The 12,089-nt window shown below is 45.2% G+C and overlaps 1 protein-coding gene across 2 annotated transcripts in view; it reads right to left on the bottom strand.

Annotated features, from left to right (window-relative positions):
- NOX4 (NADPH oxidase 4) overlaps window positions 1-12,089 on the bottom strand; it is a 278,377-nt gene that overhangs the window by 236,429 nt on the left and 29,859 nt on the right. Inside the window, exon 3 of one of the 2 annotated variants that reach the window (XM_088449030.1) lies at window positions 3,307-3,417. In XM_088449030.1, coding sequence (XP_088305156.1) covers window positions 3,307-3,417 — 111 coding nt within the window. The remainder of the gene's footprint in view (window positions 1-3,306; window positions 3,418-12,089) is intronic. The other variant, XM_088449031.1, reaches the window with a different exon arrangement.

Here is a 12,089-nt window from a genome sequence, read left to right as displayed (position 1 = left end):
CACTTCAGCCCACTAATTCACATTACTGACAGATGATTCCAGTAGCACAGATCAGTTTGCAGTAAAATACGCGGAAACAGCATGACGAGTATGTAGACACTGAGGGGTCTATTTACTAAGCAGTGTTAGGAGACAGAGTGAAAAGTGATGAGGTGCCAGCCAATCAGCTCCCAACTGTCATTTTTCAAACACAGCCTGTGAGATGACAGTTGGGAGCTGATTGGCTGGCACCTTATCACTTTTCACTCTGTCGCCTAACACTGCTTAGTAAATAGACCCCTGAATGCCTGATTCAGAGCAGACGCCGACTTGCAGCAGCGCTAATCTACCTTGGAGCGCCTTAGCGGTCGCACCATCGAAGCTTGCACCAGTTCTATGGCAGGTGCAATTTCTTTGTCAGAATATGGCGTCCTGTGCCAGCGCTACTGCTACTTCAGTTCAGCGATTATCAGTAAACTGCGCATGGGTGTAAGACGCACTGCGCATGTGTCCAGGTACATTACTGGAGTCACTCGCAGCAACTATTTCTTCGCAGAGTGATTGACAGTCAGGGAGCGTTTAGGCAGGGTCGCTGAGAGGGGGGGGGGCGGATACTAATTAACCGAGCCCGCGCTCCCCCTTACATGACAGCAGCCCAGCACACATTGCTGTGTGCTGGGCTGCACTGGGAGACTGCTCGCGGCTGCAAAGAAGCAGCCACAGCAGTCTCCTATGACTGTGGGGGGGGGGGGGGGGGAGCGATCCACTCAGTGTTAACTGAAAAGAGCTGCATCAGCACTACATGTACCAGACCACACCTTTCAGGCACATAAGCAGAAGCTATGGGGCAGGTGCACTCACTCAACCAGACTTGTGATTAAAAAAAATGGGAGCAGCTTACTGGTGAGGTCACCACTAACTTTACCCACTACTTAGACAGACACCCACGAACCTATAAACATCCTTGAAAAGGGGAGCTTATGCCGGCCGAAAGGCGTCGGAGACACCAGCTCTTATATACTGGACAGCCCGCTCACATTAACTTTGTGGAAGCACCAACAGGAGACAGGTCGCGACTGGAGATCGGCTACGTACGTCTGCCGCCACTCGCTGCCAGAGACATTCCTCTCAGATCAGACCCTGATTCATTTTTTTACTCCAAGTGCAAACTAGCTACATGTGTCCCGGCTCCTTCCTACACACTCCCAGTTACGGAGGCCTCCCCTCTCTTTCCCAGCAGTGCAGTGAGCGTAAACCAAAGGATTATACCACCTCAAGGGTCTCTTTAGCAGTGAAGCTGGCCCTGTACGGACTGCGGCTACTGAAGAGACCACTAGACACTGAAAGACTAGACATAAATATAACTGAAATTAGTCTAGAACTGAAGACTCATAAACCTCCAGTCAGGGATAGGATTAGTTAATAGTTAAAAGGGGGGGGTGTGGTTCTGATTTGAGGGACAGCGCGGGTGACTACAAGGATTGGTAGGCATTCGCTTTGAGCGGGTTTATAGGGGTTTTAGGTCAGTTGGTTGTGTAATCCTGCCTCTCTGCTTTGATCTCCTGCCCTCCCTCCTATTTTTGTGTCTTGTCTGTGTCAGCTTATTACAGGGCAGGGAAAGAACGGCAACTTGGCGGCCAGCTTGCTGCAGTATGGGGGGTGCACTCTCCTTCAATGCACCGGGTTAGGCTGATTTCACCCTTCTGGGGTCAGTGGCGCCTCTCAACCGAGTGGGCCTGAATAGTGCATTGGCATGGGTGTTGGATACCTCCCCACTTGCAAAGGGATAATTGGCCCTTGCAAGTTCTAATTTCACATTTGCCTTTGACAAGGGGAATAGTTGGCCCTCGCAATTTGTGACATCATTCGCCTAATCAAGTAATCGCAATATGCTGCCGTTTTCTTCTGCCACCATACTTCTGCTGTAATAAATAAAGCCGACCGTTACATTTTCAACGGTACATTTGGTCTCATGTCTTTATTTTAGTTAAGTTATAAAGTGTTAAGATTCCTGGTATGGTTCATCTGTCATCTGACGATAGAGAGTTCAGTGATATATATATATATATATATATATATATATATATATATTTATTTTTTTTATTATTTTTTTTTTTTTTTTTACTTTTATATGTAATAATTCTATATATCATTTATTCATTTTGTATCCATTTTTTATACAAATTTTACTACCTGTAATCTTTTATCTATTATTCTATCAATTTTAATTTTCCCCATATCCTCACATACCCACTTCCAACCAGTGTCACCAGTGGCGTAACTAGGGTATTTGGAGCCTAGGGCAAATTGAAAAATGGAGCCTCATCCCCCTCCCCTATGTGCACGCGCCGAAGGCGCACATGGCAAAAAAATGGGCGTGGCCACATGCAACAAGGGGCGTGTCCACTGAAAAATGGGGCATGTCAATATTGCACACACCTTTCTCGTCACTCTGGGAACATTTCTTACCATTCCATAGGCACCTTAATGCCCCAAGTAGTAGTGCCCCTCTTGCAATGCCCACTGTAGTAGTGTCCCTTATGCAATGTCCCCAGTAGCAGTGCCCCATGTAGTAGTGCCCTTTATACAGTGCCTCCAGTAATGCACCCTTATACAGTGCCCATTATACAGTCCCCCCTATGCAGTGCCCCTTATACAGTCCTCCCAGTAGTGGTCCCCCTTATGCAGGCCCCCAGTAATGCCCCTTATACAGTACCCCCAGTACCACACTGCGGTCTGCACTACACTGGCTGGCTAGGGCGTGCCCGTACCGTGGCCGTCGCCGGCCCCAACTCCCCCCCCCCCCCACACGCACCACCGGTCCCGGGGCCCTGCCCTAGTTACGCCACTGCGTGTCATCGTTCTATTTCCCTTATGTAAATGCCTGAGAACAGCTGTTCTAAGACAGATTTAGCTTTATGTCAATTACACTAAATAGACATCATTGTTCATTGACTGTCGTTATAACAGTATCTAAAATTTTACTAGTAAACCAAATAAAGACACATCTGTTTGCGTTTTTCTATTGATACCTATTGTTTGTTCTATTGGTTTAAAGGAACACTTTTATCAGTTCTAATATTATTGTGACAGCCGTGATATTAGTGTATGTATATGCCATCAGTGTATGCATGCCCATATGGCATAATCACCTATAACTGAGTGCTCACTGGATTATCACTATCATGTGTTTTTGGTTCACATAAGCAGCACTTGCAGGTGATTGTCTGGAGTCTCCCGGAAATCGTTGGCAACTATGCATGAATTGGACCCTGAAACACCAACAACATCCAAATCTAGAACAATGGGATATAGAAGCGTTCTCACCTTTTTGGTACCACGGAGGACAGCCAGCAACGTCCGGCACATCGGCAGCAGAACCAAACTGCAGTTGAAGTTAAGAACGGAGGCTGATGCCCTGCTTAGGCATAATCCTAACTGGACAAATAGAACAAGCGTCAGGACAAGAGATGAAACACTGCAAGACACAGTCTGACAAAACAATAAACATAAAATCAATTCAACCTCAAGCAGACGACTCTGTTCCGTCAAATTGTCTCCTTCATGCCGTTGGAGAAAGGATATAGACATGGAAGTTAAGTAGCTACATGAAGCGTTTGCTGGCTCTAAAATGCATTCTCTGTTTTGAAGCATGATATTAAAAAAAATCATAGGAAGACAGCGGTAAAGACAGAACAAATTACCATCGTTCTTGCTCGCGGATATCTCGGAGACGCAGACAAGTTCTGCTTACATGAGTATCGCGTTTCTCTAGTCAGGAAGAATTTAAGGGCCAGTTTTCAACTTTTAAAGAACCTTCTTCTCCACTCAGCAGAGTTTAATTATGCCCAAGAATGTACATCTGTCAAACTGACGTGTTGGAACACAGCTAGGTAACTGACCTACCGCAGAGAATACATAATTTGTTATGCCACTACTGTGCGTATTGCCGGCAGTGAAGCAGAATAAGATTGCATACTGTCGTTCCCAACTGTCTCTAATTTGGAGAGATAGCATCAGCTTTTATTGATTTGTCCTTGTAAATACCCTTTTCTTTCAATATTGACTATCTATACAGGGCATAATGAATGCAATACTCACCAGCTCTTTGGGGCCCAGTTATCAATAATAGCATTTGCAATACGATCTGGGGCCCTGATTCAGAGCCGGACGCTCTTTGTGAACGCTGGCTCTGAATCAGGGCGGCCTGTTTTTTGGGGGGGGCCGGCCTCCAGGCCGCTTGCTAAGCTGTGGGTGACCACCCACAGCTTTAGCGGGCGGCCAGGTGGTGGTGGCGACCATCGGGCTTGCGACGAGACCCTTGTGGTAGGGTCTCGTCCACCGCAAGCCCCAGTGAGCTTCCTGCTCTAATAGAGCAGGAAGCTCACTACTGACATCACGGGTGATGTCAGTAGGGCCGCCCACAAATGGCAGGCGTTCCTTCAGGAACGTCTCCGTTTGTCCAGCCACCCCCTCTGCACGCCTACAAAACGGGGTGAGCTGTCAATCACAATCGACAGCCGCCCCGTCTTGTAGTGAGTCCCGCAGCGAGTGAAACTGACTCGCTACGGAGCTCGCTCCTGCTTGCGAACGCTATGCGCTCGCGGGTTTGAATCAGGCCCTGAGCGCGATATTAGCACCCATGATCGCATTGCAGGATGCGAATATAGCGCTGGCATGTATCAATTTGCACATGGATAGGGGCTCTGAATGTACCTGCAAAGTGCTTGGAGTGAAGCCGGACTCCTGCGTTGTACATGTGTTTTCGGGAAATATGTTGCAAATATTTAATGATAAATAAGCTCCTTTATATGTATGTATATACTGGAAAAAAATAAGTATTTCAAATGCAAACTGATACCACCTAACGAACTCGTCCCAACAAATCGGAACAATTTCTATAGGGGATTTGCGCTGTCACAGGGGTGTGGCTAGTGCTTCTAAGGCGCTGGACCAACTCCCGCCCTATTCTCTTCCCACTCAAAGCCGATCACAAATAAGCAGTCAATGGGACTAAAGCTAGGCGGATACTATGCAATAATCGCACTAATCAGACTTATTTTGCTGCCCATTCCGATAATCTCAGCCTGTGTATGCAGCACATGTATTCGATTAGCGTTCCAAACTTAGGGCCTGAATCTTTACCGATCGCAACTGCGATTACGCACGCAATCATCTGATTGTTGCGTTCTGTGCATGTATCGCAGTGCGCGTAGACTCCACTTCGTTCAGGATTGCGATCGCAGTGACTACGCAGACCCATCGCAGAGTGATTGACCGGAAGTACCGTTTGGGGGTGGTCGGCAAAACGCAGGCGTGCCAGTGTGTTTAAATGCCATCGCAGGGGCATGCATAGATTTGCCATTGCGTTGCCATACGCAGCTTGGGCTTTCACTACGTGCAATGAGGTTAGCAATTCCTGAGTAAGGTCAGGGCTTGTGCAAGTGAGCGTGAGGCTGCGATGGTACTCGATGTTACCGATGGTTTCGCAGTCTTGCTAAGTATTACGGATGTGTGTAAGGTAAAGTGGGCGTCCTTATGTTAGAATGCGTATGGCATTGCGATTGCAATCATTAGCATATCTTCGCAGTGAGACTTCATGCGTAATCGCTTTTGCGATCCTTACTGAATCAGGCCATAAGTCGGATCAGATGAATGGACCTGCCTCACAACATTTCTCCAAAATCATGAGCCTGTATCGTGCACATTTTGTAGTGTGTATGATTCCGATCATCTGACCGACATTTCTGCTGATAGTTCAGTTTAAAAACGTCACCTTTGTGATTGGAACGATAAGTCACTAGTGTGTACACTCAAATTCGGATGTTCTCAAGGTTGTTTAATCACTCTGAAAACTGTAAAGTTGGTTGGTCATGACAAAAGTCGTTCAGATTTGTACTTAAGCTAGGTACACCCTGGATGATGTGTACCGGGGCGATATGTTGGCCCGTCGGGCCGACGTATCGCACCGCTGGTACACATTAGAACGATGTTATGAACGGCGAAGCGACCACACGCTCCGTCCTTCATTAACATGAATGGGGCCGCTTGAGAGATCGTCCTGATGACGTTGCATGCGACCACGGGAGCGCGCATATTGTGCATACACACTGCACGATCTGTCGTTGCGATTTGGCCAAATCGCAAGGACATCGCTCCAGTGTGTAATCGAAGGACATCACTCCAGTGTGTACCTAGCTTTACCCTCCAACCGATCAGGACAACGTAGTCCTAATTGGGAAGGCGGTACAGAGCACTCAACTCGGGCCTGACCTGCTTAAATCAGGACAGTTGGGAGCTGTGCAACCAAGCTTAGCAGTTACCAGGCTGATTTATCCTGGATCCCGTCACACCACAGTGATTGAGTCTTCTCATTGCAGCGGGTGGGGCATGGTGGCTGATTCTCTGTCTGATCTGGGCATCAGAGAGATTGACAGACTCTCCCAGGAATCTGTGAGCTCACTTCCTATTTCTTTGACTTTCCAGGACTAGGAATAATGGGTCTGATTCAGAGCCGCTCATAAGCGGCTGCTCATTCGTTCCGAGCGATGTTCGCACATCTGCGCATGCGTATGGGTTTTAGTACGCATGCGCGAACCAGTCAGTGCGGTCGAAAATCGTGTGCTCGCAAAATAGAGAATGCCTGCTAATTTGAGTGGCAGAGTGAGGCGTTTGTGGGTGGTAACAGGGGAAGGTGCTTGAAAACGGGGAGTGGAGATCCGAACGCAGGCGTGCCAAACGGTCAAAACGGGCGTTTAATGGGTGTGCATAATTAACAAAGCAGCGTCATCGACCACGTCAGTTGGGTGTCTTTTAGCCAGAAATGCTCGCATGATTGCGGTAGGAAAATGCAACCACAAGAATAGCGAGCAGTTAATTCGCCTTTCGATGTACTCGATTAATCTAATAAATAGCGGAGATGACGTATGATGCGAGCGGCCTGGGGGCGTTTTTTACAAAAAAACGTCCGCATGTTTTGTTCGCTCGTTCAGACATAGAGGCGTCAACAGACCGTAAAGAGCGAACGGTCAATTTAAATAGCCAGCCCCTTTTTCTGGACGAGCGAGCGCAAATAGCGTCCGGCTCTGAATCAGGCCCAATGTTATGTAAAGGTCAATAAAGGTAGGAGTTATTATTTAAGGAAGTTTGCAAATGACTATAGTATAGCACAATGTCATTAAAAAAAACACCTAGCATTACATCTCTATACACATTTGGCTGTGTGATAAATGGTTTCCTTGGTTGGCAAACACATTAATTAATTCCCAGAGGATCATATATCAACCTTACGACTCCTCCAGCTGCAATATTAGTTTGAGAATATCCATTATACCTTATAAAAGTTCATAAAATATAGATTTTTGGCCACATATCTGGGATTACAAATCTCTGGGGCATATTTTTCATAACGCTTATCCCACATCAATATCCAAAGTCACAATGAAACTTTCTTTCAAAGAACTAGCTGTACTTTCTAACTCATTTCAGTGCCCTGCAAGTGGCGCAAGCTGGGCCTGGCTGTATTTTACCTTACATATGATCTGTTGTAGCAATGCTTCATGTTTGTGCCATGACTTACAGTTCACCAATAGGAAAACGCCACCGTTACAGTTTTGGATACACCTTGATGCAGCCGCTGTAGGAGAAGCCAATGTGTATTTACCCAGCTTCCACATTGGAAAGAATCAAAATGTTGGAGTCTGGACTCAAACTGTTTATTACCCATCTATATAGTATACTGTTGATGTTAATGTAGCATTCCTATATATGAGCTAGTTTGCCCAGGATAATCCACATATTTTTATCTTTATCTCAACTATAGTTATTTAAATGCAGGATTTAATTTTAAACTAATTCTGTCCTTAAAACATGCAGAAATGGCTGTTTCCACAAGTTCAAGTCAGAATTTCCAATCACCAGCACTTTCAGCAGCCGTTCCCATAGGGATTGCGCTATGGGGCTATTTAATAATATTCGAAAAGCATGGCTTGTCTCCGTAAACTGAAGATGGCAGTTCACTATGTGGGAAGCCCAGGCGGAGATCATCTGATCGCTCCTCGGTGGACTTGCCCCTCTTTTCAATGCCCATCACAACTATATTGCTTGGCATATGTACCCGCCCGCTGGCCCTGCATGTGCACATTCAGTCAATGAAGCAAAGATGGACGCGTTCCACATTGCACGGCACGTACATCATTGCCGGGACAGTTGTTTTCGGGAAAGACTGTCCTGTCTCGTGCACATTGATAAATAGTTAGAAAATATAATTTCTTACAACTTGCCATAAGGATTGATAATTAACAATGGCAACTCAAAATGATCGGTAATTAGGCTCCCCAAAGAACCAAAATAATAACTGCGCTCTCCAGGCTAGCCATACATGTGACGCACACAACTTGTAAATCAATACGAAGGGGACTATCGTCCCAATTCACTACGGATCGCAATATAGAGTACGCACGCAGTTTCACTACGAATGTATGCTAATCTATAGCGATCGCAATGCTGCCACAGGGCAACATAAGGACGCCCACTTCACCTACACGCACATCCGTACAATCGAGTAATATCAAAGCCTCATGCACAGTTAAGGCAGGTTAGACCTTACTCAGGAATTGAGTTATGAGGCTTCAGGCTGCGTACTGGTATCGTAGTGGATAATTTATGTACGCACCTTCAACGGCATTCCAACAAATTTGCACGTCTGCGTTCGCCAGCCACCCCTTCCCCCCCATCACCACCCACAAATGGCATTTCCTGTCAATTACTCTACCATGGGTCTGCGTTGTCACTGAGATTGCAGTCCCGATTTTGGTTGGCCATTGATGGTTTCGATAGCAACCATTGATGGTTTACACTAAATGGTCAACGGTTTTGCCTTTAATGAGGGGGGCCCAAAGGTTCTCTTCTTTGCACATGTGTGGTTGCGGACTCCTTTCCATGTGTGGTTGTGAATCATTGATGGTGTCCTGATGATGATTAGAAAGCATCGATGGCAGGTGTTTCGATGGACAACACTAACCTGACGCAAGGTGTGAACTGGAGGGTCATGACCGTAGCAGCTAGCCTGTCATGGGTCCCGCAGCCTCTGAGAGCTGGGGAAGTCCCCATGCTTTACTAAAATAAAATGGAAGGAAGACTATGGAAATATATGGTATTATATGCAGTTGTCGTGTGGAGTTGGTCACAGCCTGTGTTGTAATTAAGTGGGGTCCCCAGATATTATTGAAAACGGTTGGACTGTAAGGCTGTGTATTGGGGAGAACTGGCTGTGAGGCAGCCTGGGTAATGTGTCATTACATGCAGATATATGGTTGTCAGCAGGATAAAAGATCAGGGGTGGGATGCACCAATGTCAGAAATGCGGTGAAGTCCCCCCAAAAAATGCCGTTTTGCGGTGGTTTGACTGCATTTCTCATATGCACCAAGCCCCAGAATGCCATACATTCCGGGGCTTGGATGCGGTTTGCAACGCCATCTTTAGATGCATAGGCAGAAAGGTGAGTGATCTTTAGATGGCGTTGCCCAATAGAAGCCTATGGGCTTCCATTCGCGACGCCTCCATGGGAGGGAACCAATCGGATCCCTTTCAGCACCCCCCACACCATGTGTCATAAACCCGGAAGTCATTCAAAGGACAGCTCTTATTTTGAGAGCTGACCTTTCAATTATTCTACATGCATACCGGCGTAATTAACGCCGGCATGCATGCGATGAGGGGCGGGATGCATCGCATGCTAATTGCGATGCATATGCATTCTGCCCCAGGTGACTGGTTGGATGATTACAATAGGCGTGAGCCATGGGCAGGGTTAGTGATTGCCATTTGGGCACTTGATTGTAAATCACGCCCATGATCCAACCCATTTTAACAAAACCACTCCCCTAATTTGGAAAGCGCTGCTCTCAGAAAATGAGTACAGTCTGGCGGAATGTATAGAGAGACACAGCTTCCCTTTAACAGGTCTTAATTATAAATACAGTGATTGGTCTATCAGCAAATAGCACTGCAGCATCATTGTTTGACATTCTGGCAGTGCTACTTTCTGCATTTGTGCTACATTATTACTAGATGTATTCATGCCTCCTCTGTTTAGTAATACAGAACACGTTTTCCCATCTACAAGTAAGGCTCAGTGCACACTTGATGGCCAGCCCTTGCCAATGAAAATGCTGCTATATCAAACATTGGTTGTTTAGCTCTGCGGGAGCCTGGAAATGCTATAAGTGCATATCTAGGAGACAGTCTCTTTACTCCCATGAATGAGGCTGCTAAAAATAAGATTAATCACCGTGACGTGAACCTTTACTTGTGCGACTGCGTCATGACAGACTCTCACTCGGGGGAGCAGAAAAAAGCAGTATAGAGGGACGGGGGACACGGCACATTGGTAATAGAACTTGTTCCATATGGAGAGACTAGGAAAAAGGGAGAGGGTTAGTGCACATGGAGAAATAAATCTATAGCAATAAATAATAAACTAAATGAAAGCTAAATTAGATTTGCAGGAAGAGAAGAATGCTAACCCATGGATAGGATAATAACAGAGGAGGCTGAGAGCCTTATTGCAGCGAAAGGTTGTTTTCACTTTGCTCATTTTATGAAAGATGTCGCAAAACCCTGCCAGGACATTTTTCGGACCCCCACCACTAGGATGTGGTGTGGATATGTATCAGGGGATGTGGGAATGCTCCGTTGACAATTTCTGGGCCTTCTTTACATATTGCTCCGCATAAGGGGGCATGGCTGTGCCATCTTTCTATCTGCTTCCTTTTCTGCTCCTCTGAACTGACCAGTATTAAATACCAGCCATGGCTTTCACCAATGTTCATGCATGCAGAAGCATTTTTATTAAATGAAGTCTTGTTGTGGCACAAGCATCTCAGGATGTGGTTAACAGATGAGAGCATGGAAAGAATAAAAAAAAAAATCCTTATTTTTTTATTTATTTACTTTTAGCCAGGATAACTTTGAAGTTAATAGAAATAGCACTCCTGAAAATAAACATTTTTAGTTGAGCAAAGCATAAATTATTGTATTTATACAAATTAATATTTTTTTATAAAAAAAAATAAAAATATATATATATATATATATATATATATATATTTTATTTTTTTTACTTTAGTTTGTAAGCCGTCACCACTTATCTCTAATATCTGTGCACTGCATGCCTCCTGGAATTTATTCCACGCCTTCCTGCAGTACGTACATTGCAGTACAATACATTGGCACTTTATAAATCAAATTTATTAATAATGTCGCCATGATTATTTTTATTGGTAGGCATAAAATATATTAGAATTACAATTTGATGGATTGGGTAGTTAAAATGGGAAATGAGATGAGATGGCAGATGAAAAATTTCCCTGCTGTTATAAAATTGGTTACTAATAAATATTTGTGTTCTCCTAACATTGACGGGTATTTAAAGCTGAATAATGCACAGTAGGACACATATAAACAACACAATTTCCAATACACTAAGTAACGGCATCCATCAAACCTTTGTCTATATGGGAGACACTAGCTGTCCCCCCACATACTGAAATATGTATGAATGTGTCAGACGTGCAAATGACTCTGCTTGTATTAAAGGTGGGCCTCATTAATCAAAATGATTCATGCACTATGTATGAGAGGAACGGTGATTCGGTCTAGTTGGGCCTTCATCATCGCTGTTCTAAAATAGAAGAGAGATTTCAGGTAGAAATCACAGATGAGCAAATTACATAAAGAGAACCTATCAGGGGGCTGGGAAGGCTGTGAGTTTTCTAATTATCAAACAAAAAAAAAAAAGAAGGATTAAAAAACAAATTACGTGGCACGCTGTGACCACTATATACCGTGATGGGAGGAAAATATATATACTAGAAAGATCCATAAAAATATATTCACGAATTACAAACAGGACTGACACCACCTCAATCCCCCAAAAGGAGCAATAGCAATTCACTATTGTACTAGAAGATGGACAAAACCAAGTCAATGCCAGGGTTGCCGATATTCTGGTTGCCCCTTCCGGGAAGGAGCAGCCAGGTCGGCATTGCAGTGAAGCGTGGCCAGAATGGGGGGCGTGGTGGGACAGGTTTGTGGGCGGGCGGGGGGT

Source organism: Taudactylus pleione, unplaced genomic scaffold, assembly GCF_031769625.1.
Source record: "Taudactylus pleione unplaced genomic scaffold, aTauple2 ptg000478l, whole genome shotgun sequence".
NCBI lineage: Eukaryota > Metazoa > Chordata > Amphibia > Anura > Myobatrachidae > Taudactylus > Taudactylus pleione.
Note: the sequence above shows the minus strand (reverse complement) of the source record. Positions and strands in the feature narration are given on the sequence as shown.